Below are 25,608 nucleotides of genomic sequence, written 5' to 3'. Positions count from 1 at the left end.
AAAGACAGCCCACAGAATGGGAGAAAATATTTGCAAATGAAGCAACTGACAAGGGATTAATCTCCAAAATTTATGAGCACCTCCTATAGCTCAATAACAAAAAACAAACCATCGCATCAAAAATGAGCAGAAGATCGAAACAGACAATTATCCAAAGACATACGGATGGCCAAAAAACACATGAAAAGATGTTCAGCATCACTCATTATTAGAGAAATGCAAATCAAAACCACTGTGAGGTACCACTTTATACCAGCCAGAATGGCCATCATCAAAAAGTCTATAAACAATAAGTGCTGGAGAGGGTGTGGAGAAAAGGGAACCCTATTACACTGTTGGTGGGAATGTAAATGGGTACAACCACTGTGGAAAACAGTATGGAGATTCCTCAGAAAACTAGAAATAGAATTATCATTTGACCCAGCGATCCCACTCCTGGGCATCTATCCAGAGAAAACCATGACTCAAAAAGATACATGTTCTCCAATGTTCATTGCAGCACTATATACAATAGCCAAGACATAGAAACAACAAAAATACCCATCGACAGAGGAGCAGATAAAGAAGATGTGGTACATATACACATTGGAATATTACTCGGCGATTAAAAGGAAAGAAAAAATGGCATTTGCAGCAACATGGATGGAGCTAGAAATTATCATGCTAAAAAAATAAAAAAGGAGTTCCCATTGTGGCTCAGTGGTTAAGGAATCCGACTAGGAACCATGAGGTTCTGGGTTAGATCCCTGGCCTTGCTCAGTGGATTAAGGATCTGGCGTTGCTGTGAGCTGTGATGTAGCTCACAGACGCAGCTCAGATCCCGAGTTGCTGTGGCTCTGGTGTAGGCCAGCGGCTACAGCTCTGATTAGACCCCTAGCCTGGGAACCTCCACATGCTACAGGTGAGGCCCTAGAAAAGACAAAAAAAAAAAAAGAGGAAAAGAAAAAAAAAAGAAAGAAAGAAAAGACATTATCATGTTAGGTGAAGTTAGGAGACAGTGAGATACAAACGTCATATGTTATCACTTACATGTGGAATCTTTTTTTTTTTTTTTGGTCTATTTAGGGCTGCACCTGGGCATATGGAGGTTCCCAGACGAGGGGTCTAATCGGAGCTACAGCTGCCAGCCTACGCCAGAGCCACATCAACGCCAGATCCGAGCCCTGTCTGCGATCTACACCACAGCTCACGGCAACTCCTGATCTTTGACCCACTGAGTGAGGCCAGGGATTGAACCTACATCCTTATGGATACCACTCAGGTTCGTTAACCAGGAGCCACGACAGGAATTCCTACATGTGGAATCTTAAAAAAAGGACACAATGAACTTCTTTGCATAACAGATACTGACTCACAGACTTTGAAAAACTTATGGTTTCTAAAAGAGACAGGTTGGGGGTGGGGTGGGGATGGAAATGCTATAAAATTGGGCTGTGATGATAGTTGTACATGTATAAATGCTATAAAATTCATTGAATTAAAAAAAAGAAAAATTCCATCTTTGAGTCTGCTGAGCTGATTAACACAACTGTTCGCATTCCACGAGTTAAAGTTCCTTAGAGGGTTTCAGTGTCATTGAAAAGGATCCTTGAATCCACACCAGAATTTATTCTAGATGGACTTAAAAAAAAATGCAATAACTGAAGTTCCTGTTGTGTCTCAGTGGTAATGAACCCAACTAGTATCCATGAGGATGCAGGTTTGACCTCTGGCCCCACATATTGGATTAAGAATCTGGCTTGCCGTGAGTTGTGGTGTAGGTCGCAGCCATGGCTCAGATCCCTTGTTGCTGTGGTGTAGGCTGACAGTTACAGCTCCAATTCAACCAGTAGCCTGGGAACTTCCATATGCTGTGGTTGTGGCCCTAAAAATTCTAAGTAAGCAAATAAATAAATAAATAAATAAATAAATGCAATCACTGTCTTAATTTTTTTGGCCATGCCCTTGGCATGCAGGAGTTTCCAGGCCAGGGATCAAACCCACACCCCAGTAGCGACCCAGGCCACAGCGGTGACGACACTGGATCTTTAACCCACTGAGCTACCAGGGAACTCCAAGTACTTTCTTTAGAATCCACAACATTTTTTGATATTGGAAATCTTAGGTAGAGAAAGAGGTGGAGAGAGCAAGACACCTTTGAGTTCCAGCCCAGCTATACCACTGGTCATCCAGGACTGGGAGACGCTAGGGACAGACATACACTAAGCCTCCACCACAGTGTGGTCTGAAAATTGACAGATGCTACTCCCATCTTACAGATGTGTAAGCAGTAGAGCCATGATTCCAATTTATGATGACTTGACTTCTAAGCCGCATTACCCTGGAACTTGTAGCAGTGCTATGTGATTGAGTATGCCCCTGTGAAATATGGAGTTTTGTCCCCAAGCCAGTTGCCCATTCCAGCTCTTCACCCCCACTCCACTGGTACTGACCTTCCCTCCCCAAACTACGGGGTTCTCATGGTTGAGCAGAAGAGACAATTTTCTTCACATTGACTCTTTGGACAGGGCAGATGCTGGAATTATGGCCTGGTTGAGAAAAGCCATCTATTGGTGCCTCAGTTCTCCCCGTGCTCTGTGACCACCAGGGGGCAGCCCTTGCCTTGCCATGGCACCTCAGTTCCACACCCTCTGGGTAGATGGTCTGGAAGACGCAGCCACTCCACTGATGGAGAATGGCTGTGAGTCCTGCCCCAACTGTGTGGTACCCATGCCTGTCTAGGTGGTTTATAGAGGTTCAACAATTTGTTCGAGATTATGTAACTAGTTGGGGTTCCCGCTGTGGCACAGCAGAAACGAATCCAACTAGAATCCATGAGCATGTGGGTTCAACCCCTGGCCTTGCTCAATGGGTTAGGAATCTGGTGTTGCCAAGTTCCCGTCGTGGCCCAGTGATTAACGAATCCGACTAGGAACCACGAGGTTTCGGGTTCTATCCCTGGCCTCACTCAGTGGGTTAAGGATCTGGCGTTGCCATGAGCTGTGGTGTAGGTCGCAGATGCGGCTTGGATCTGGAGTCGCTGTGGCTGTGGTGCAGGCCAGCGGCTACAGCTCCGACTAGACCCTTAGCCTGGGAACCTCCATATGCTGTGGGTGTGGCCCTAGAAAAGACTAAAAGAAAAAAGAAAAAAAAAAGAATTTGGTGTTGCCATGAGCTGTGGTGTAAGCCTGAAGCTGTAGTTCTGATTCGACCCCTGGCCTGGGAACTTCCGTATGTCTTGGCGTTGCCCTGAAAAGATAAAAAGATTGTGTAACTATTTTGTAGGGGAGCTGGCGTGAGAAAACAAACTGACTCCAAGTCAGCATTCTTTTTTTTAGTTTTTTTAAGGCCACACCCACGGCATATGGAGGTTCCCAGGCTAGGGGTCAGGTTGAAGCTGTTGCCGCTGGCCTGTGCCACAGCCACAGCCACAGCCACAGCCACAGCCATGCAGGATCTGAGCTGTGTCTGTGACCTACACCACAGCTCACTGCAACACTGGATCCTTAACCCACTGAGCAAGGCCAGGGATCGAACCTGCGTCTTCATGGATACCAGTCAGATTTGTTTCTGCTGAGCCACGATGGGAACTCCCAACTCAGCATTCTTCATGATAAAAATTACTACTTTTCAAAAAAAAAAAAAAAAAAAGAGCTCGTGATTACTGCAGTGGAAGATGGGAACTGCACAGTTTATGAATGTATTGTGACACGGAGCTAGGAATATGGACAGAAAGAAAGAGTGTGTATTCGTATAAAGGAGCCAGAGAGAAAAATGTGTGGTGAGGGCTGGGCAGGTTTCACCCAGCATATTACAGTCATCTGTCTTTCTTAGGTGCTGTGTTATCTAATGCAGGTGTGTAATACACAAGAGTGTGTGGCACACTCCCTGTATGACTTTGGATTTACTTGCAATGCAACGTGTCTTTCATTTGTGTCTGTAAAAATGCATTTCGTGTAATGTGGGCATTTTGTAATTTCTCAACAAATGTTAGCTAAATAATGAATAAAAAATAAAAAAGAGTGAATTTATCAGTGGGTGATAAATCTGTGCAGAACACGCTTGTTACACAGACCTCTGAGCGAGGTGTATTGAGCGTTCTGAATATGAAGGAAGCCAAACTTCTCTATCCGCTGCACTCACTCCGCCAATCCACCCAAGTCCTCACGGTCTAAGTGAAACAGGGTGATTGCTATGCAAATGCAGCTTCCACAAAGTCCCTAGCAACACCCGGGCCGCCAACACCAATCAGCTGACTTCTGCTAATCCTCCCATTTATAGAATTTCTAGAGCAGCCGTGGGAAAGGGAATGGATGGGGTGGACCTGGGTGCTACTGAGCCCAGAGAAGGGGAAGTAGGTTAGCTCAGGGCACAGAAAGGTTCTTGGAGGCTTATTCTTGGTAAAAGGTTGGTCTTGAACCTCAGAAGATGGGGGAACCACATCCTGGTCTCGCCCGTCCACCCACCCTAACGTCACCAGCCATCTAAGCCCCACCCTCCCCCTCAAACGCTTAGGCAACCTGCCCACATGCTGCCCCCACCTCCTAGCGACCCAGATATCGCCGTCAGCAGCATCCTCTTTCATCAGGGAGCCAGGATGTCCAAGGTCCTAGGGACTTGAGCTCCTTGGTAAGTGATGTGTGAGTTGTGTGTGTCATAGGAATGTCCCTACCCCCATCCAGTGACCAAAGACCTGGTCACCAGCGGTGGGTCATTCTTTTTCCACTCAGCCCTCACTGCTCAGGTCCCCCCTCATCAACAGGAACACCCTTCACCATGGCCCGGATGCTGTTGCTCATCTTGATCAGGGTCCATTCAGGTGACAGGGTTTGTTTCCAGGACCCTAAGGGGTTGGGGCTGGGAGGAGGGAGGATGAGGGAGGCTGGACACAGATGTCCGAGGGGAGCAGATGTGGTGGAGGCTGAACAGTGAGCCCCAAGGGATGTGGTGAGGAAAGGAGAGTGGGAGCAGCGGGTCCCTCTGTAAAGCCGATACCCCATGGACTCCCCTAGTTCATAGTTCCCTCCATGTCACCCCTGAGAGAGTCGCTGCCCAGCTTCCATCCCACAACTAGTGAAAAGAGCTTGAAGGAAGGGGTCAAATTTTTTTAAGGGGTAAGTTTTAATTCAATGAATTTAATAAGCTTATTAAACAAGGCTTACTCTCTAAGATCTAGATACAATTAGGAATTTGGGAGACCTAATTAGATATAAGTGGAGTTTCTTAATGAAACTGATTTTAATTATCAAACATATTAATTAACTAAATTTAGTGTGGACCCTGGACCTGCAGTGTCAGCATCAGCTGGGACCTGGGACAAATTCTTGGGCCTACTCCAGACCCACTCAAGAAAAAAATTCTAGGATAAGGCCAGGGAATCTGTTTTAGTATTTCTTTTCCTTTTCTGCATTTTTCTTTCTCTCTCTCTCTCTCCTTTTTTTTTTTTTTTTTGGCTTTTTTTGGCTTTTTAGGGCTTCACCCTCAGCATACAGAAGTTCCCGGGCCAGGGGTCAAATCAGAGCCAGCCTATGCCGCAGTCACAGCAATATGGGATCCGAGATGCATCTGTGACCTACACCACAGCTCACGGCAACATCGGATCCTTAACCCACTGAGCGAGGCCAGGGATCAAACCCATATCCTCATGGATACTTATTGGGTACATTAGCGCTGAGCCACAACAGGAAGTCCCATGGAAACCTGTTTTAACAAAACATTCCTGGTGATCCCATGTACCCTCAAGTTTGAGAATCATTGAAATAGAAGAATTATTGGTAAATTCCATTAACCAGAGAATTTAAACAAGGATTTTAAGAATTGGCTTAATTCATCAGTTTGGATGAGGGATCCATACTGGGGTCTCAAATAGGGATTTCAACCAGTTACAGCCATGCCTTCCCCTAGAGATGTAATTAGTTAACACTCTTCAACAACAAAAGCAATAGAAAGTAGCAAGGGTGGTATCCTACAGAATGCTCTTAGTACTAAAATAATATCTGGAATAACATAATTAATGATATTCATTAACTAGGCAGCCACATTCATTCATGAGCTTCAACTTCGTTGTGACGGGTTAAATTTCTGCAAAAAGATACTAGCGGAGAATGATGAGACCAAGGATGAGGGTGAGAGCTGGTAGGAGAAAGAATTTGACAACCTATTTAATAAGCAATCTTAGGAAAGTAGATTGGTAAAGAGGAAAGGGTTTAATGAGACATTTTAAATGCTTGTCCCTCTGGGCCTCTGTGGGGACAGCTGGAATGTTCTGCAAGCTCTCTTGCCTTTTCTCTTTTGAGTGACTGGGGAGGCACTTCTCTGGGTCTTCTCTCTGCCCCCAGGATCCTGTGCTCTCTGGGTGTCCCAGCCCCCTGAGATCCGTACTCAGGAGGGTACCCCTGCCTTCCTGCCTTGTTCCTTCAACGCCAGCCAGGGGAGATTGGCCATTGGCTCTGTCACATGGTACTGGGACAAACTGGCCCCAGGGAAGGAGGTGAGGAATGGGACCCCAGAGTTCAGGGGCCACCTGGCCCCTCTTCCCACTTCCTCTGGGACCCTCCAGGCTGAGCTGCACATCTGGAACACCTGAGGCCATGACGCCGGTGTCTATGTGTGCAGGGTGGTGGTGCTGGGCCAGGGTGTCAGAACAGGGAATGGGACTCCGCTGGTGGTGGAGAGAGGTAAGGTGCCAGGGAGCTGTGCTTTCTTGGCTGGAGGCCCTACTCTCTCTGGAAGTCGAGAGTCCTTCCCTGAGGCCCTCTGCCCTCCCTGAGGCCCCCTGCCCAACCTGAGCCTGTGCAGCATCTTCCCAGGGCCCCCTTTCCTAAGCCCTTCCTCACCCCGCCACCACGCAGGACCTGCTCAGCTGGCAACACCTACCATCCTCCTCCTTCGGGCAGGATTCTATGCCTTTGGCTTCCTCTCTGTGGCCATAGGCAGCACCATCTATTACCAGGGCAAATGTGAGTAGTGGAGCCGAGACAGGGGCCGCGGAGATGGAAGGGGCTGTGAGAGGGCTGAGACGAAGCTCAAGAAGAGGAGGTTCTGCAGCACTAGGCGACCCCCGTGGCCTCGCCACCAGGCTACCGTCACATGGGAACGCACTGCCGCTCTGCGGATGGCCTCTGATGAGTGATTCTAGACCCCAGTGATCCCGACGTTTCTCAAAAGACCTCAATAAATTCCTCTCTGCCCGACCACTCTCTGCCTCACCTTCTCCTGAGTCTTGTATATTTCCTGCTCCATCTCCAGAGACCCCGATGTGCCTCTTTCTGAGTTCTCCCGACTCTTGCGCTCCCTCTACCACCTCTGGCCTGGAAAGGTCCAGGGAGGGAGCTTCCCAGCACCTACGCCCTCCCACCACCTCCCTCTCCCACGCCCGGGAGGCTAAGGCCAAGTGGAGTATCACTTGTGATTGATCCTAGTGGCCAACGGCCTGCAGACCAATGTCCTTCTTTCTGGCCCTCAGAGGAGCTTGAGCCTCTAAACACGCATCTTCACCCAATGACTCCCTACTTGACCCCAGAAATGGGCGCCAGGGTCAGTGGCTCAGGTTTTGGTGGTGGCCAAAACCTAAGCTGGGGCTTGAGATGGACGGAGCAGCCTGAGACACAGAAGGTGGTAATAGTCTTTACTGGGGGAACCATAGGGCAGCCCTGACTACCCGCTCAGGTTAGGGGAGGCGGCTGGGGGGGCTCAGGTGGGCTTGTCCTTGGCAATGCAGGCGTAGTCCGAACTGAGGTCCTCCTTGTCGCCTTCCCTTCCTTGGGGAGGGTGCTCCCGCACTGGCAGCCTCAGCAGGGTTGCATAGTGGGGCTCCTGTTCCGAGAGCTGGGCCTGGGGCCGGGGCAGAGGATGCTGGCGGGAGGTCCCCAGGACCCTCCCTCCTCCCCCTCCCCTCTGAGTTCTTGCCGCCCCACCCCCACTTTCTTACCTCCTTGTCTCTATCTGTGCTCGGTCTGGGCTCTCTCTCCATCTCTCTCTCCTTCTCTCTTTTCCTTTTATCTTTGTGTCTCTCTCTCTCTCACCTTCTCTCTATTGTTCTTTTTTTTTCTTTTCTTTTTTTTTTGTCTTTTGTCTTTTTAGGGCCATACCCACAGCATATGGAGGTTCCCAGGCTAGGGGTCTAACTGGAGCTACGGCTGCCAGCCTACGCCAGGACCACAGCATCGCCAGATCCTTGCCATGTCTGTGACCTACACCACAGCTCACAGCAACACCGGATCCTTAACCCACTGAGCGAGGCTAGGGATTGAACCCACAACTTCATGGTTCCTAGTCACCAAAATGGGAACGCCTCTCCCTATTATTCTTAATCTCCTTCTCTTACTTGTTTTTTAGGGCCACACCAATGGCACAGGGAAGTTCCCAGGCTAGGGATCGAACGGCCTGCGCCACAGCAACATGGGATCTGAGCTATGTTTGCAACCTACACTGAAGCTCACAGCAATGCTGGATCTTTAACCCACTGGATCCTTAACCCATGAGCAGGGCCAGGGATTGAACACACATCCTCATGAATACTAGTCACATTCTTAACCTGCTGAGACACACAACAGGAACTCCCTCTCTTACTTTTCCTCTTGTTCCCCCCAAGGGTCTCTCATTCTCTGATTTTCTCTCTCTTTGTCTCTGTCCCCCTCATTTCTTGCCCTCTCTCTGTCATATTTCCTCTTTCCACCTCTACACCATTTCTTTCCTCTCGTCTCATCCTATTTCCCTCTTGTGTCTCCTTCTTCCCTTGTTCCCCCACCGCAGCTTTCAGCTCCCTCTTGTTGTCCCATCACCCACTTCCCTGAAGTCCCCCAGACTCACCCAGCTCCTCTCCAGCCTCCTCACTGCAAAGAAGAGAAGCAACTCAGCTAGGGCCTCCGTTGTGCCATCTCCCAGCCCTCCTCACTCACTCTCCCCACCCCCAGCAGGCGTTTCCTCACTGGCTGACTGCCCTGTGGTCCCCACGGCCAAAGCCAAGGGCCTCTCTCTTTGGACTCTGCCCCCAGCCCTCTCCCACTGGACTTCAGCCAGCCCCCTTCGGCACACGGGGCAGGTGTGTCAGGATTGAAGGGGACTCCAGGAGGGGCGATGGGAAGGGGGTGGGGGGGCAGCAGGAGGTGGGTGGGGCATGGCCGAGGGGGGGATGAGGAAGAGGGAAGGGCTCACCTTTCCCCTGGAGCTGACACAGGCAGACGGACAGAACGACCACAACCAGGAGCAGGAGCCCCCCCAGCCCTGAGCCCCCATAGAGGAAAAGCCATATCCCTGTAGGGAAAAGCGGTAGGTGTTAGAAGGCCCATGGCTCTCGTCAGCTTACCCATCCTCCTGGTTGGCCATGGATTTCAGCTTCTCTCTCTGGCAGTTTTACAGACAGAAAAACATTCTCTCGGAGATTCTTCACCTCACACTGTGTAACCTCACCTCCTGCCACAGGTGGCCTGCCTTCATCGGTTACCTCACTCATACCCGAGACCACTCGCCCCTCACCAGCTTCCCACCGCCACCTGTGCCGTGTCTGGGCTTTGCCATGAAGTCCCCTGTCCCCCGTACTGGCTGGTCCGAGAGGCCCTGGCCCCCTACCCATGAACCACACACACCGCTTTTCACCCACTGTTCCCTGTGCCACCACCACCCACCCTGCGCCAAGTGTTACCTTACCCCCTGTCTCGTGAAGTGTCATTAGGCCGAGAACTGAAGCCTGGCCTGCAGGTTGGGAAACGTAGCCCTGCTCTTCCAGGAGAAATGACCTGGGGTGAATCACGTGGCCCAAGTTCCTCATCTGTAAAGCCAGGGCCTCTGTTATAATTGTTTCCCAGGCTGAGGAGCCTTACTTAGGCTTCAATCCTGAACTAGGCTCCCCCCCCTTTTTTTTTTTTTGGTCTTTTTAGGGCCACACTCACGGCACATGTAAGTTCCCAGGCTAGAGGTTGAATCCGAGCTACAGCTGCCGGCCTACACCATAGCCACAGCAACAGAGGATCCGAGCCACCTCTGTGATCTACACCACAGTAACGACAATGCCAGATCCTTAACCCACTGAATGGGGCCCGGGCTCGAACCTGCATCCTCATGGATACTAGTCGGATTCATTACTGCTGAGCCCTGATGGGAACTCCGTGGCTGGTTTGGCTTGGTTTGGCTTGGTTTTGTAGGAACGTTCTATTTATCATTGCCAATCCCCATGACAGTGTAGGGTATGATGGTCCCTGTTTCCCTGGGGAAGAACCCAAGACTAGAGGCTGAATTCTGCCAAGGACATCCTGCCCTGAAGTGGCAGAGCTGGAGTCCAAGGGCAGCTCCTGCCAGCTCCAGAGCCCAGCCCCTTTCCTCCATCCTAGGCGACCAGCTGGTTGTAGGGGCCTCTCCCACCCTGGAGAGTCCTAGGTGCTGGTGAGGGGCTGAGGGAGGGGGCAGGGGTGGGAGGGTGGTGTCCAGTGCCCCCTGGCAGCTGGGGCCACTCACTCAGCCCAGAGCAGCTAGGGCTGGTGTGGAGAGCCGCCTCCCTTGGGCAGATGCTGCTGGGGCTAAAGTGGGGCATGGGGGAGTGTCTGGGGCCCATAACTTCCCCTCAGGCACTTCCTGCCCCAAAACCACTGGTTCCTGTTTGAGGGCAGAGAGGGGGCTGCCGACTTTACCCAGAGCTATAGATACACTGACCAGGGTGTGGAAACTGAGACCATCCCGGGGTCAAGAGGAGTGCTGGGGAGGGCAGGGGTTGGCAGGTGGGGAGCAGAAGTGCAGGTGGAGAGGAGGGCCTGAGGAGGCCGTGAGGGGCCTGGGGGCAGAAGTGGATTGTTTCCAATTTCTTTCTTTTTTCTTTCTTTCTTTTTAGGGCCACATCTGCGGCATACGGAAGTTCCCAGGCTAGGGGTCGAATCAGAGCGGCAGCAGCCGGCCTATGTCACAGCCACAGCGAATGCGGGATCCAAGTCACATCTGTTACCTACACTGCAGCTCGAGGCAATGCCAGATCCTTAACCCACTGACTTTGGCCAGGGATCAAACCTGCATCCTCATGGATACTGGTCAGGTTCTTAACCCACTGAGCCACAAGGGGAACTCCTATTTCCACTTTCTTTGGGGAGAAGAGACAGAGGTTGAACAGAGGATTCCTCCAGGGCCCAGCAGGGACCCTCAAAGCCAGGCTTGCCCTTTCCTCATCTTCGATTCATCTCACGCTGGGGTATGACTGCCCCCTCCCTGGGTTTCTCCCATGAGGGTCCCTGCTCTCTCCCAGACTATGGGATGGACAGACTCCAGGCCGGCCCGAGCTGCCTGGGTGAAGAGAAGCATTGCCACCTCAGACATTCCTGCCCCTCCTGTGGTTTAACTTCTCCCCCGGGCTGGGCGCCTCCCCAGCATTGTTAGGAAAGGAAGTTAGACTTTGAGGGTGAGGGTTACAACATCTTTCCTCTCAGACTCCTACGACTTGTAACTCAGCCTGTGAGCCCATCAGCTCCAGTGCTCCTGCAAACTGTCAGTGAACATATACCTTCCAGCTGCCTTCCCCGATTTGCTTTTCCCAATTACACTACATCACTGAGAACTCACAATCCTGTATGTGTGTGTGTGTGTGTGTGTGTGTGGACACACACCCCTGCTCCCACCACAGACTGGGAGTTCTGGTGAATTTGGGTAACTCTCCTGGTGTTCTGGGGCTGTATCTAACAGGGCACTTGGCTGGTTGATAAAATAAACAGAGGAGTTCCCTGGTAGCACAACAGGTTAAGGACCTGGCATTGCCACTGCTGTGGCGTGGGTTTGATCCCTGGCCGAGGAACTTGCACATGTCGTGGGTGCGGCCAAGAACCAAAACCAAACCAACAAACAAAAACCAACCCAAGAGAGTCAGAGACAGCCAGACTAGATTTACGTGAGCACTGCTGATAGATCTAGAAAAGAAAGTTGATGACGAGTTGGTGTTGGGAAAGGTGAATCCAGGTGGACTTCCTGCAGGGGGCAGTGTTCTGACATTGAGCACAGAAGGAAGTAAGGGCGGGGCCCTCTGGGCATAAACCTAGACGAAGGCCTCAGAGCCACACCATGATGGAGAGGGAGAAGGATGCTGGAGGATGGCAAACCTGGACCTGGAGGAGGATGAAGAATGGGGAGCTCATGCGGAAGCAAGGACTGAAGAGGAGATCGGTTGTCTGGGCCCATATGCGTTTGCATTTCCTTCTCCAAATTCAGAAACTTTCTGCTACTTCCTCCCCTCCCCCCATCCGCAGTGTTCCCTGTGTAGCACAGTAGGAGAATAGTCAGTTTTTCAAAATGTTTTATTAAAACGTTCAAACATAGAAAAATATTGAAAAAGCTGTACAGTGAACCAATCCCTACCACCTAGATTCTACAATCAACATTTTTCTTTCTTTCTTCCTTTTTTTCTTTCTTTGGCCATACCCTCAGCAGGTGGAAGTTCCGAAGCCAGGGATCGAACCCACACCACAGCTGTGACCTGAGCCGCAGCAGTGACGTCACTGGATCCTTAACCTGCTGAGCCACCAGGGAATTCCATAATTAACATTTTGTACATTTGCATATCACATATCTATCGATCCATCTAATTTTTGGACACCTTTCAAAGTCGCAAACATCAGTAGCTTTTACTGCTAAATCCTGTACCACGTTTATCATTCACTCAAGTTCAGTATTTGTTTCCCTAGTTCTTTTTTTGTGCAGGTGAGGAGGGCAAGATTTACATACCCTGAAACGGACAAATCTGAAGTCAGTACTCAGTTTTTAAACTGTCTTGTGGTTAAGGGTATGGAGCCAGATTGCCTGGGTTCAAATTCTGACTCTACCACTACTGTGTGAACTTCCACCTGTTCCTTAACGTCTCTGTGCTTCGATTTCCTCTCAGAGTTTTTGTCAGGATTAAAAGTATTACATATACAATATATATAAATTTCTTCTTCTTCTTCCTCTTCTTATTACCCCAACACACAGAGATATTGTCAAGAAGGGGAGATGATCTGGCCCCCCTTCCAACTTCTTGACCTGGCTCTTCCTCCCTTCAACTCCTACTGCACTGCCTGCTATACCATTCCTTTGGGCCTTACTGCTTTGCTTTGCTTACTCATTCATTCATTTGTCCTTCCTTCACTTAACACTTAGTAAGCATCAACTAAATAGATGATGGGTCGGTGTAGCCGGCGGAGCTCTTTGGGGGTGGCTGCCTCATCGCTGTCCTGTATCCACTCTGTGTGGCAAGGGGGGTAATGCTCCATTTCCACTGTCCTCAGGTCAGTGGTGGGGCTGAGGCCCCCTTCAGCTGCCATCACCATGGACTGGCTTAACTCTGCCTTTCTCAGCTGACTCCGGGGGCTTGAAGGAAGGAAGGGGATGCCAGGAGGGGGTCAGTCTAGTGTGGGGATAGGTTCTTCTTACAGACCTAGACAGCCATCCCTGAAGAGTCCAGGTCTTGTCCTCCTCTTCCAGACCTTGGCCTCAGGCGTGTGGATGTAGCACGCCCTCCAGCGCCCGGCTCTGGGGTGCAGAAGAATGCAGACCACACAGGCCATCTGGAGTTCTGTGTTCTTTCTGCAGGTGCCTGATTTTCTGCAAACTACCTTCCCTGCCTGGGCCTCAGTTTCCCTCTCCGCTGAGTCAAAAGATCTCTAAGGCCCTCTCCAGTTCTACCCTGAAAGCTTGTCTTTGCGCCCCAACTCCCTCCCCAGTTCAGAGAACCCAGGCATCCAGATGCTCCACCCTAGCTCTGGGTAAACAGGAAGCTGGGTGAGGGGAGCAGGGGTGCTCGGAAAGTCCCAGCCAGGTGTGTGGGTCTATGGGGAGGGGATGGCGCCACCCCCTGGGTATGAAAGCCCCCCTGTCCTGGCCCTGGCTCAGTCTCAATGGGGGTACCGGGGCTGGAGGGCCGGGGTAGGAGGCCCCAGGGGAAGGGATGCCTCCTGCTGGCCGTGGCAGGGGCCACTTCCCTGGTGACCCTCCTGCTGGCCGTGCCTATCACGGTCCTGGCTGTGCTGGCCTTGGTGCCCCAGGAGCAGGGAGAACTGGTGAGTGGTTACACTAAAGCCTCCAAGGGCTTCATGCTGCTGATGCTCACTCACCTCTGCCTGCGCCTCTGGCCTCTTCCTGTGCAGCCAGCTTGGCGGTCTTGTCTGGCTCTTCGCTGGTCCTCTTTCCATGTTCCTGTGATGCTGTTGTGTCTTGATGCCACCAAGCCCCTTCCGGGTTGTCTGTCTGTCTTCTCTCCTCTTCCCAAGACATACTGGAGCTCTGTCTCTCTGCTTCAGTAGATGCCTCATTGCTCTCTGTTCCAGGGAGGTGTTTGTTGAGGCTGTCACTGGTGGGGGAAAGCCCGAGTCTGGGGTTTGGATCTACGTTGGGAATGGGAAGAGTGGGGTTGGCATCAGCTAAGACTGAACTCTGGACACTGCGACCCTACCCACTCAGGTAACAGGGACCGCTGACCCAGGCACCCAGGCGGAGGCCCAGCAGCGATTGGGTAAGAGCCGACCATCTCCCTCTCTGGGATTCCCAGCTCCCATCCATCTGCATCCCCAGACACCCTCTTCCTCCAGGAATCCAGGGGCCCCACCCTTGGGCCCTGGCGCCTGTCCGCTGCGGGGCCGCCTCGCCCCCAGTGTGCACTCTTCACCCCCTTCCAGAGTCCAAGGAGACGCCAGAGGAGGAGGCAGAAACAGATCTCAGCCCCAGGCTCCCAGCTGCCCACCTCATTGGTAAGGATCTCATAGACCTGACCAAGGGTGCCAGTTCTGCTCGCCCACAGTTAGGGTCCCTTTGCTCTGTTACTTCAGCACGCGGTTGCCCACTTGCCTTACCGCCGGTATAGTGCCCACCCTTCCGCGGGGCCAGCATTCTAGCTTCAAGCTTCCCCCGGAGGAGGCAAAACCCGGCCTGGATCTCTGTACCACTGCGCTCCGCACCACCCACCCCGGCGCCTTCAGTCCCAACTCATGCCCATTGCAGAGGGTGCGCCATCACCCCGCTCCTGCTGCGGGGCCGGGCTCCTACGGGGGGGTTAAAAGCCCCTTCCTCCCCCTCCTGCCCGCCCTCCCAGAAGCCCCCGGGCCTGGATCCCGCCTCTGAGGATCGGATTCCCGAGAGCCAGCAGGCCTGTTTCTCCGCAGGCGCTTGGATCACGGGGCAGGGGCTAGGCTGGGAGGCGAAGAAAGAAGAGGCGTTTCTGAGGAGCGGGACGCAGTTCTCTGGCGCGGAGGGCCTGGCCCTCCCGCAGGACGGCCTCTACTACCTCTACTGTCACGTCGGCTACCGGGGCCGGGCACCTCCTCCCGGCGGGGACCCCCTGGACCGCTCGGTCACGCTGCTCAGCCGGCTCTACCGGGCGGGGGGCGCCTACGGACCGGGGACTCCCGAGCTGCTGCTGGAGGGCGCGGAGACTGTGACCCCGGTCTTGGACCCCAGCCGGAGGCACGAGTACGGGCCCCTCTGGTACACGAGCGTGGGGTTCGGTGGCCTGGTGCAGCTCCGGAGGGGCGAGAGGGTGTACGTTAATATCAGTCACCCCGATATGGTGGATTACAGGAGAGGAAAGACCTTCTTCGGGGCGGTGATGGTGGGCTGAGGACTGTCGGCGCCCGAGAGGACCACTGCATGGTGGGAGTGTGTCAATGGATCAGCCCAGACACGGGGTCCCAGACACCAGGCCAGACACCATGGCTGTGGGGAAAATGCAGGAGATCGTGTGGAAACTGATTTTGAGCCTGATGAAAATAAAGAATGTAAAAGCTTTAATGCTGCCCATACAGATGCCTGAGCTGTTAATGTGTCTTCATTCGCAGTGGGTACACGAGTGTCTGATAAGTAACCTCTGTGTTTTTCTGGTTGCTTGAAACAATTCATAATAACACTTGGTATGGCATCTGTTGCCTACGATGGGGATCAGTGGGTCCAGCCCACCCTGTGGCTGAATTGGCTGCATGGCCATGTGCCAGCATTAGTCTCTTTGGCGGGTAGAAGGAAAGGGATCTTAAACCCTGAAGCATCCGTAAACATCCCGATTCTCAAGGCCACACAGTCCCCTCAGACTCAACACTGCACTCGTTTCTCTTGGATCCCACCCAGCAGTGATAGGGTCATTACAGGGGCAGGCAAGCACCACACAGAAAGGCCCAGCCGGCGGAGCTCATCCGAATAGGGCTGATGAGGAAGCACTGAGGGGCCAGCCTTCTCCCTGCCAGCTGCCTGAAGCCTGTTAGCCCTCCACAATCGACTCTCCTCCCCCAAGGGAAGTGTCACAGTTTAGGGGGGTGTGAAGGGAGGAGGCTGAAGCAGAGAGTTGGGGGGTGGTGATGGAGAGAGATGGGGTGGGGACAGAGCCTGAGGACACCAGGGAGAATCTGGGGAGGAGGAGGAGGAAAAACTGATGCCACCTGACCCCATCCAGGGGCGAGGTGGAAGGTCCTCACCCTTGTTCACACTTCAGGCCCCTTTTCCATATGCAGGCAAGTGCGGGGGCTCCAGCGTAATAGCAGCCCCCTCGTTCCATGACCGACTTTCTGCCCACCACTGGGGGAGGCAGAGAGGGACCTAGGGCTCTATCTAGGTTACCCCAGTGGGTCACCCAACCCCTGCGGCACACCGCACGGTTTTCCCCTGCTGGCAACCCTGGCCGGAAGGAAAGCACAACTTCAGAGCCCAGTGGGGACTCCCACTCTCTGGGTCTTCATTTCTGACTCCATATTTGTCTTTGACTCCGTGTCCAGAAGAACCTTCCTGGCAGAAAGGAATGCTTTTCTCTTTCTTTCCTTTCTTTTTTTTGTCTTTTTGCTATTTCTTGGGCCACTCCCTGCGGCATATGGAGGTTCCCAGGCTAGGGGTCGAATCGGAGCTGTAGCCACCAGCCGACGCCAGAGCCACAGCAACGCGGGATCCGAGCCGCGTCTGCAACCTACACCACAGCTCACAGCAACGCCGGATCGTTAACCCACTGAGCAAGGGCAGGGACCGAACCCGCAACCTCATGGTTCCTAGTCGGATTCGTTAACCACTGTGCCACGATGGGAACTCCTCTTTCTTTCCTTCCTTTCCTTTCTTTTTGCCTTGCCCACAGCTATGGAACTTCCTGGGCCAGGGATTGAACCCACACCACAGCAGTGACCTGAGCCACTGCAGTGACAATGCTGAATCCTTGACCTGTTGTGCCATGAAGAACTCCTTTCTTTCTTTCTTTCTTTCTTTCTTTCTTTTCTTTCTTTCTTCTTTCTTTCTTTCTCTTTCTTTCTTTTTTCTTTCTTTCGTTCTTTCTTTTCTTTCTTTCCTTTCTTTCTTTCTTTCTTTCTTTCTTTAGTTCTGTCTGTCATTTCTTTATTTATTTTCGCTATGTCAGCTATTTCGCTCTGTCTCTATTTAGTTATATCTTTCTCTCTCGCTTTATCCTATATTCTTTCTCTCTCTCTTTCTCTCTTTCTCTTTCTTTCTCTCTCTCTCTCTCTCTCTCTTTCTTTCTTTCTTTCTGTTTGTTTTTTAGGGCCAAATCCACAACATATGGAGGTTCCCATGCCAGGGGTCTAATCAGAGCTGTTGCTGCCAGCCTACGCCAGAGCCACAGCAACGCTAGACCCAAGCTGTGTCTGTGACCTACACCACAGCTCACAGCAACGCTGGATCCTTAATCCACTGAGTAAGGCCAGGGATGGAACCCGCAACCTCATGGTTCCTAGTTGGATTTGTTTCTACTGCGCCACTACCGGAACTCTTCTTTCTTTCTTTTTAGGGCTACACCTGCAGCATATGGAAGTTCCCAGGCTAGGGGTTGAATCGGAGCTGCAGTTGCTGGCCTACACCACAGCCATAGCAACAGCTGGCTCTGAGCCACATCTGCAACCTACCCTGTACCTTGTAGCAACAACAGATCCTTAACCCACTGAGTGAGGCCAGGGATCAAACCTGCATCCTCATAGAGACAATGTCAGGTCCCTAACTGCTGAGCCACAGCAGGAACTCAAAGGGGTGCGTTTCTACTTCCACTTCACCGCCTCACATCCCTCTCCTCATCATTTGCCAAGAACATCAGTGAGACCAAGCTGGCATGGGGGCCCTTCACCCACATTTTCTTCCTGTTTTTTTATTTTCTTCCTTCTCAATTCCATCCACTGAGAGATGGAAGGGGACAGAAGACTGGGGGCTGGAGACAGGGAGAAAGCCAGAATTCACTGAGCGCTCTACAAGGCGCTCGGATGTCATTCAGGTCTTCTGTGCCCCGTGGCTCCATACGTGGTGGAGGTTCCTACCTCTGATAGGTGAGGTTCAGTGACTGGTTCCAGTCGCATAGTTAGGACTGGGCTGGTGAGAGGAGGGGTGCAGGGTGGGATCAGGTTATTTGGAGCCCAGTTGCCTCACTGTCTGGAAGTCCCTTGGCTCTGGTTCAGGTACCTGAGAATCTGGCCGCTCCCCGGTTCTTTCAGCCAGAAGTCTCACCTGCACTGCAGGACTTCCCCCGGCTGGGATAGGAATTCCCAGACTTGGAAATTCCCACGCCCTGAGGGAGAGGTAATTACCTTCAGGTTCCTTTCTTAGGGGAGGGACCTGTTTGGCTGGGCTTTGTTTCTTGCAGAGGCTCCTGAGCCCAGGCAGTCCAAGCTCAGGAGTGAAGCCCAGGGAATCCTAAGCCCGGTGGAGAAAGAATTTCGGGGAGCAGCCTCACCCCCCAAGGAGATGCAGAATTCAGTCACAGAAAGAGGCCAGATTTCTTTTCTAAGCACGCTTTTATTTCTCGCCACTGACCAGTAGGGCGGTTACAGACACAACTCCCCTGGGGAGCAGAGGTTCAGCGATGTAGCGACAAGTCAGTCACCAAATCAGCATTATTTAGACAACTCGATCAGATAAATATTTGTTTTTAAAAACATAAGCAAAAGGAGGCACAGAGGCTAGGAGGCCAGGTGGGAGCAACCTACAGTTCAGCTCCGTTTTCACAGAAAACACATCTGAGCCAAGGCAGCCCTTATGCTGGGTCTCCCAGGACACCTCGCCCTCCTGAATAAATACATTCACTAGTAAATAAATAAATAATAAATAAATAAATAATAATGCCAAGTGCAAATATAAATAAGAGGGAGCTGGCCCTGTGGGGTTTGGGGCTGGGCTCCCTATCCCAGGGAAGTCTGGAAAATTGGAAGAAAGGGAAGCCTAAAAAGTCCCCTCATCAAGATTGAGGTGAAATCTTCTCAAGGAATGTTCTGAAGTATTCCGATTGGAACCCAAGCTTCCCTGGCAGCCACATTCCAGATGTCCCAGGTTGCATCCAGGAATCCAAACCCGAGGACCCCAGCGAGTCTGGAAGCCCCAGTTCCAATTCTTGGTGGTGGTCAGTGCCCGGTTGTCCAGGCCACACATCCCTGAATCCCTGATTTCTAAGTGTTGCTGTTGTTGTTTAAAGTTTTAAGCTTGGAGCCCAGTCCCCAGCCCCTCATTCTCTTTCTAAACCAGAAGGACGTGAGGGGGTCTGAAGGAGTAAAATAATAAAGGGATGGACAGGGGAGGGAACAGATGTCCTGCCCCCTCACAGGGCAATGATCCCAAAATAGACCTGCCCAGATTCAGCAAAGTCCAGATAGTCGGGCAGGTTGATCTCGGCACTGAGTCGATCATCCTTCTCCAGCTGGAAGACCCCTCCCAGGTAGATGGGTTCGTACCAGGGCTTGGCCTCGGCCCCCTCGGGGGTCTCCCTCTGGCAAGGGCTCTTGATGGCAGAGAGGAGGTTGACCTTGGTCTGGTAGGAGACGGCGATGCGGCTGATGGTGTGGGTGAGGAACACGTTGGTGGAAGGGCAGCCTTGGCCCCTGAAGAGGACCTGGGAGTAGATGAGGTACAGCCCATCTGTCGGCACCACCAGCTGGTTGTCTTTCAGCTTCACGCCGTTGGCCAGGAGGGCGTTGGCATACCCACTCTGCCACTGGAGCTGTCCCTCAGCTTTGACGTTGGCTGGAGGGAGGAGACAAAGAGGGAGGGGTGAGGCAGTGTGACCCTGTCAGTTCCACTCTCCACATCCTGGCCCTCAAGTTCTGCCCGCCCCCCACATCCGGTTCCTGTCCCCTCGGTCTGTCTTCCCACATCCCATCTGTCCATGAGGTTCCGAGTATCCTCCTCAAGTTCTGAGTATCCCCCATCCTCCCCTGGAGCTCAGCGAGTCCTCCTCATACTATCTCCAAGCTCTGGCTACCCCCAGCCTGGCTTCAGCCCCCAAATCCTATCCCTCCCTGTCCTGCCTATTTCTTCATCCCCCAGACACATCCTCAGAACTCTTACCTACAACGTGGGCGACGGGCTTATCGCTTGAGGTTTGAGACGATGATCCTGAGGAGGAAAGAGGAAAGAAAAAGATGAGACCCTTAGACTTCCCAGAAAATATCTCACTACCTTGACCTGCATTCCCCCTCCCCCCCAAACCCAGACCCTAAATTTCCCTTCTTCCTTCCATCCCAGCACTAACCCCACCCCTGTCCAAGCCCAGAACTGAGAGACAAGTTTTAGAGATACTTACTGAGTCCTTGGGCCAGAGGGTTGTTGATCAAGGGGCCAGCTGGAAACTGTTGGGGAGAAGAAGGAGGATTAATTAGATTCGAGTAAGTCCCCTCTGAAGGGAAAACAGCCGCCTGCTTCTCTAGCTTGTAGTCTCTGCCCTGACGTCTAGTTTCTTCTCTCCACTCATCCATTTTCTCATCCACCCATCCATTCAACAACTCTTTCATTGAGTGCCTTCCACGTGCCAGACACCCACACTTCCTTCATCTCTCCTTATCTCTCTTTCCTATCTCCTGTACCTCTTCCTGTCTCACTATCTTTATCCAGATCACTTGTTTTTTCCCTATCTTTCTACCACACCCCTTGTCTGTCTACTCATCTCTCTTTATATCGGTGTCCCTGCTTACTCACTCATTCATGCAACAAATATTTAGAGAGCATTTCCCACGGGCCGGGCACCGGATTTCTCTCCATCCTTCTCTCTCTCCCCCCATCTCTCTCCACGTCTCCTTCTGCCTCCCCATCTTTCTCCATGATTTCCTCCCCACACTCCCCATCAGCACACTTCTTTCCCCCAGCTCGTCTCTGGCCCTCTTTCTTCCCCATTTCTCTCCGGGTGGGAGAATGAGCCAAGCCTGGCCAGGCGCTCACCTCTTCCTTCTGGGGGCCGATAACCCCGAAGTGCAGTAGGCAGAAGAGCGTGGTGGCTCCTGCGACCAGGAGGAAGGAGAAGAGGCTGAGGCACAGGCACCTCCTGGAGCCCTGGGGGCCGCCGGCCTTCTTGGCGAGCGCCTCCTCCGCCAGCTCCACGTCTCGGATCATGCTCTCAGTGCTCATGGTGTCTTTTTCAGAGGGGCTCAGGTCCAGCTGGGAGATGGTGGCGCCCTGGGGCAGCGTGTGAGAGGGAGAGAGTCGTCCGGCTGCCTGTTCGGGGGTGTGTCTTCTGAGAGGTTATTTCTAGGGGGTCCTGGAGTGGCTTGTCTCTCTCCTGGCTGGTCCCCTGGTGTCCTCACTCTGGGAGCTTCTGCTGGCTGGGTGTGCAAACAGCTGCATTTATACGCTCTGGGTGAGAAGAGGGCGGGGAGAGGCTCTCTTTCAACCAGCGGAAAACTTCCTTGGTGGAGAAACCCATGAGCTCATCTGGAGGAAGCGGTAGCGGGCCCTGCACCTTCTGTCTCAGTTTCATCTCCATAGCGGGGGTGGCGGTTTGGAAAGTTGGGGACACCCAGGCATCAGGGATACTTCCTACCCTCCCCGCCCGGATCCTGAGGTGGGCTTGCTGGGCCAGTTACCGCTCTGCGTGTAGGACCCTGGAGGCTGGACCCCAGGTCCCCCCGCCTCCCATTTCCCATTGTTTCCATTTCTTTGGGGGACAAGTTCTGTTTCTTTGGGGGACAAATTCCTTTTCTTTGGGGGATGACTTCTATTTCTCTCTGATTTCTGAACAGGGCTCAGGTAGGGGTAGAACTAGGAATGGGAGGAGCTTCAGAAAGCTGAGTTCTTAATGGAGAGAAAACTTAGACGACACCGCGCTGGGTGCTGAGACCCATGTTTCGTCTCCTGGAGGGAAGAGGAGCTGGGAGAAGGGCAGCTGGAGGCCCTACACGGGCTGTGGGAGGACGGCAGGAACAGGCCTGGGACAGCCCCAGAGGGAGAGGAAGCCAGGCTGGGAATTCACAAACCCACCATGGCGGGCCTTCTCCTTTCACTCTGACAGGAACTCACCAAAACTCTGCTGCTGGTTTCAGTCTCGGCTTCCAAGGGAATGTGAGGCCCTGACTTCTGCATGAAGTCCCCACACCTCAGCCTCCCTTTGTGTGGCCACGTATCCTCAAAGAATTCCTGCTTCTTCCAGATTCCTAGAGACTGCCCAGGCCCTCGGCGCTCCTGACCGTGTCTCCTCAAATGTCCCTGTATCTCCAGCAGCTAGCCTCAGAGGCTCTCCCACTCCTCAGGGCCCTGGCATGGCCATGTCTCCCAGGGCGTCCCCGTGCTCCTCCCTCAGAATCCCAAACACCCCTCAGTGTGTTCCCTGCTTCCGGGAAGCCTCCTGTCACCCCTATTCTTCCGTCCCTCTACCTGTGGCCATATCTGCCAGGCGACCCCTGACCTCGGTTCTCCAGACCTTGGCCCTGCATCTCTTCCTTTGTCTTCTCAGAGGACCATCTGCTTCTCCTGCGGGGTCTGGCTGTCCTCACCCCGAGGTCGCCATCTCTCACCTGAGCCCCTTAGGCCTCTTCACATGCCCACAGCTCCTGTCCCCTCTGATTCCTGTCCTCCCTCCACTCCTTAGAGACATCTGGAGAATTCTCCCCTCCCGAGTGACAGATACGGGCAGACAGCATTTCAGAGAAAAGAGCTTTATTGGGTTTCATCGAGGGTCAGCCGTCTCCTCATGAGCCTCCAGTCAAGCAGCCCCTTCCTGAGCCACTTTGCCCTCTCTGGCCGGGTCATTTGGAGCCCATGCCTTCTGTCACTTTATCTCTTGGGCACATGTGTCACACTCTTCTGACGTCCCTCTGTGATTCCCTTCTCTCCATCCTCCATAAATAAATAATTTAATTTTCCCCTTCATAAATAACCCCCCCCTACACCGCCTCCGGTCATCCATCCAAAGTCCCTCATGGGTCAGCTTCCCTTCCACGTCCTGGGCGAGGCCCCCTAGATGGGCAGAACAGGGGAAGGGCTCCAGGCGGGCATTCAGATCCTCAGCAGAGCGTCCGGGGTGGTTCCAGTTCCCCCGAGGTGCCTAGAATTCCTTCTACGGAAGCTCCAGGTGCTGAGTGTGGGGGAAGATGAGACTGTTGGAAATTGTCAGAGGAGAGGCACGGTGACCTCCGAAGTGGTCAGAAGGGAGGTGAAAAGGGGAGAAGGCCTTGAAACCAATTTTTTTCTTTCTGGATTCTTCTATAGAGCGAAGGCTCCAAAGAAGACGCTACTGGGGCTGAGGAGCAGGTGGGGGGTGCCGTCTGTGTGTGTGGACAGCTGATCTCCCTGGGTGAGCAGGAACACAGCCCCCTGGTACACAGAGCGCACCCAAGGTCCCTGTGGCCCAGGGCACACGGACTTCTGAGCGCTGAGGAGTGGCACGTGGAAGGGGTACTGGGAGGAGAAGAGCTGGACCTCGTGGGCCAGGTAGAGAGGGGTGGGGGTGGCCTTGGGGAAGCAGCCTTCCCCGGAGAAGACGACCTGGGAGTAGACAAAGTAGAGGCCACTGGTGGGGACCAGCAGGGAGTTGTTGCTCAGCAAGAAGCCGTGGCGGAGGAAGGCACGATCCGTGTTCGCTCTCCAACGCAGCGAGTCTGGGGTGCTGGGGTCTCCTAGGAAGAGCCAGAGGGGGTGGGAGTCAAGGACCTGGGGGTCGGAGGTCTCAATCCCCGAGGAAGCAGGTGCTAGACTGAGTTCCTGGGGGATGGTTGGGAGGGAGTCGGGAGTGGGATGCCTCCATTTAGGGGGTGGGGGGAGATGGGGGGAGGGATGCTTCAGTCCCTGAAGCAGGGGCATAGGAGGAGGGCTAGGGGCTACAGGTCTGGGAGACCAGGTGGATGTTTACCAACGAGGTGAGCGGCAGGTTTGAGGGTGCCTCTGGCCAAGTGCTTTGGGGGGTGCTGATGGGCAGGCTGTGCAGCTGAGGGTGGGAGGCCGACGCCAGGGAGCCCCTAGGGGAGAAGAGCATCAGAGAGGCTCTGAGGCCCAAGGTTGGGCAGGGCTGCCCCCACGGCCCGCTCTCCTGCTGCCTCACCTGGGCCTCGGGCGGCAGGGCCAGCAGCAGCCCCAGGAGGAGGAGGATGGGGGTGCTGCACACCCTCCGGAGGTAGAGGCGTCCAGGTGGTGTCATGGGGAAAACCTGTGGGGGGAGAGAGACAGTGAGCGGGGCGGGGCACCCTGCGGAAGAAGGGCCTCCTGCCCTCGGAGACAGCCACCCCAAGAGACAAGAGACGGGGCGCCAGACAGAGAAGGGGACCAGAGGCACTCAGGGAAATCCCGAGGTGAGCAGGGGGAGACCCAGAGAGAAACAGAGATGGGAAGGGAACAGAGAGGGATCAGAGTGTGTGAGAGCTAGAAAGAGCCTGACAGATAAAGAATCAGAGAGAACAAACCAAAACCAAACCCACCAAGGCCCAGGCCGGGGGCTGGAGATGCAGGAGGGGCAGGAAGGCCAGGGCACGGGCGGAGGGACCGAAGGTCTGAGGGGGGAGTCCAGCGCCCGGGCAGCCCTAGGAGATGGGGTGGGAGAGTCTCACCTGCTGTGCGGGGCCCCTTGGCCCGGGCGCCTGGGTCCCTTTATAGAGGAAGCGGCAGTGGCAGCGTGGCAGGCGGCGGGCGGGTTCTAGGCCGGGGCTGGGGCCTGGGGAAGCCCCCAGGGCTTAGAAGATGCTGCTGTTTCAGCCGAAGGCAGGAAAGGCTGAGGCCTAGGAGAGAACCGCAGGCTGGGGGCTCAGATGACTGAGTTCTGGGAAAGGGAGTGGGGTCAGGGGAACCGTGGGCTGGGAGGGCCAGGGAGCGGGGTCAGGCTTAGGAGTTCCAGAGAAGGGACGGTGAGTTCAGAGGAGGAGAAGGAGTGCAGCTGGGGCGTGGGCTGCTTGCCCGGTTCCCTGAAGAGCGATTATGTATAACACCTCTGCACCCTTGGCTGATTACGGGCTTCTCTCTGTGCACGTTTCCTCCTCTGTACCCCTGTCCTGGGCCCAAGAGGCTCAAGTCACACTTGTCCCAGTCTGTGTATTTTCCAGGTCATCTGGCCGATTTCATATCAACAAGTTCCCTTCTATACCCTCCTGCCTGGGACATCCTGGTTTGTTCCTGCTGTCCTGGAGGAAATCTTCAGGGAGCCCCCTTTTGCTCTCCAAGGTGTCCTCATTTGGAAGATCTGACTCAGGGATGAGGCCATGAAATCACCTACAATGAGGTTTCATCTCACTGCAGAAGGCCGCCCCCCACCACGTCCCAACCTTGGGTGGGCCCCACAGATCAGATGTGTCTAACTCTAGACAAACGTGCATCAAAAGAACGTGGCAACTGCTAAAGTTCTCTACAGGGGAGGCTTCAGAATTCCACACAGGTGGAGCTTAAGGGTGGTGACCTAGGGTGGGGTGGGGACAGCAGAGGGATTGTGTTGAAACTACATCGGTAAAGCCAATACACTTTGTAATTTTCAAATCATTAAGGATT

At 53.4% G+C, this 25,608-nt stretch overlaps 5 protein-coding genes across 8 annotated transcripts; 2 read left to right on the top strand and 3 right to left on the bottom strand.

Annotated features, from left to right (window-relative positions):
- Positions 1–4,481: 4,481 nt before the first annotated feature.
- On the top strand, positions 4,482–7,175 carry NCR3 (natural cytotoxicity triggering receptor 3). The gene is given in 6 exon segments (XM_047796271.1): positions 4,482–4,608; positions 4,710–4,798; positions 6,318–6,388; positions 6,390–6,469; positions 6,595–6,656; positions 6,831–7,175. Coding segments are annotated over 5 exon segments (372 nt in total). The 5' UTR covers positions 4,482–4,608; positions 4,710–4,755; the 3' UTR covers positions 6,947–7,175.
- A 414-nt stretch (positions 7,176–7,589) lies between these two features.
- LST1 (leukocyte specific transcript 1) lies at positions 7,590–9,779 on the bottom strand. The gene is made up of 4 exons (XM_047796269.1): positions 9,628–9,779; positions 9,136–9,234; positions 8,791–8,813; positions 7,590–7,812 (listed from the first exon to the last, which is right to left on the bottom strand). Exons 1-4 carry the CDS (start codon positions 9,746–9,748, stop codon positions 7,672–7,674), a joined length of 384 nt encoding a protein of 127 aa, XP_047652225.1. The 5' UTR covers positions 9,749–9,779; the 3' UTR covers positions 7,590–7,671.
- A 3,976-nt stretch (positions 9,780–13,755) lies between these two features.
- LTB (lymphotoxin beta) lies at positions 13,756–15,718 on the top strand. 3 transcript variants are annotated; one of them, XM_047796452.1, is made up of 5 exons: positions 13,761–13,982; positions 14,383–14,434; positions 14,598–14,669; positions 15,081–15,387; positions 15,496–15,718. In XM_047796452.1, exons 1-5 carry the CDS (start codon positions 13,821–13,823, stop codon positions 15,533–15,535), a joined length of 633 nt encoding a protein of 210 aa, XP_047652408.1. In that variant the 5' UTR covers positions 13,761–13,820; the 3' UTR covers positions 15,536–15,718. The 3 variants fall into 3 exon arrangements, with proteins under 3 accessions (XP_047652407.1, XP_047652408.1, XP_047652406.1); XM_047796451.1 differs by having other exon boundaries at positions 13,756–13,982; positions 15,065–15,718; XM_047796450.1 differs by having other exon boundaries at positions 13,763–13,982; positions 15,081–15,718.
- A 2,940-nt stretch (positions 15,719–18,658) lies between these two features.
- TNF (tumor necrosis factor) lies at positions 18,659–21,479 on the bottom strand. Its single transcript, XM_047797050.1, has 4 exons — positions 21,088–21,479; positions 20,456–20,501; positions 20,221–20,268; positions 18,659–19,896 (listed from the first exon to the last, which is right to left on the bottom strand). The coding sequence occupies exons 1-4, from the start codon at positions 21,271–21,273 to the stop codon at positions 19,475–19,477; spliced, it is 702 nt and encodes a 233-aa protein (XP_047653006.1). The 5' UTR covers positions 21,274–21,479; the 3' UTR covers positions 18,659–19,474.
- Positions 21,480–22,780: 1,301 nt separating this feature from the next.
- LTA (lymphotoxin alpha) lies at positions 22,781–25,338 on the bottom strand. 2 transcript variants are annotated; one of them, XM_047796789.1, is made up of 4 exons: positions 24,681–25,338; positions 24,179–24,283; positions 23,990–24,095; positions 22,781–23,756 (listed from the first exon to the last, which is right to left on the bottom strand). In XM_047796789.1, the coding sequence occupies exons 2-4, from the start codon at positions 24,272–24,274 to the stop codon at positions 23,344–23,346; spliced, it is 615 nt and encodes a 204-aa protein (XP_047652745.1). In that variant the 5' UTR covers positions 24,275–24,283; positions 24,681–25,338; the 3' UTR covers positions 22,781–23,343. The 2 variants fall into 2 exon arrangements, with proteins under 2 accessions (XP_047652745.1, XP_047652746.1); XM_047796790.1 differs by lacking the exon at positions 24,681–25,338 and adding an exon at positions 24,552–24,674.
- Positions 25,339–25,608: the final 270 nt, after the last annotated feature.

The sequence above is a fragment of the Phacochoerus africanus genome, chromosome 9 (genome assembly GCF_016906955.1).
Source record: "Phacochoerus africanus isolate WHEZ1 chromosome 9, ROS_Pafr_v1, whole genome shotgun sequence".
NCBI classification, from domain to species: Eukaryota; Metazoa; Chordata; class Mammalia; order Artiodactyla; family Suidae; genus Phacochoerus; species Phacochoerus africanus.
This window is presented reverse-complemented; position numbering and strand designations above follow the sequence as displayed.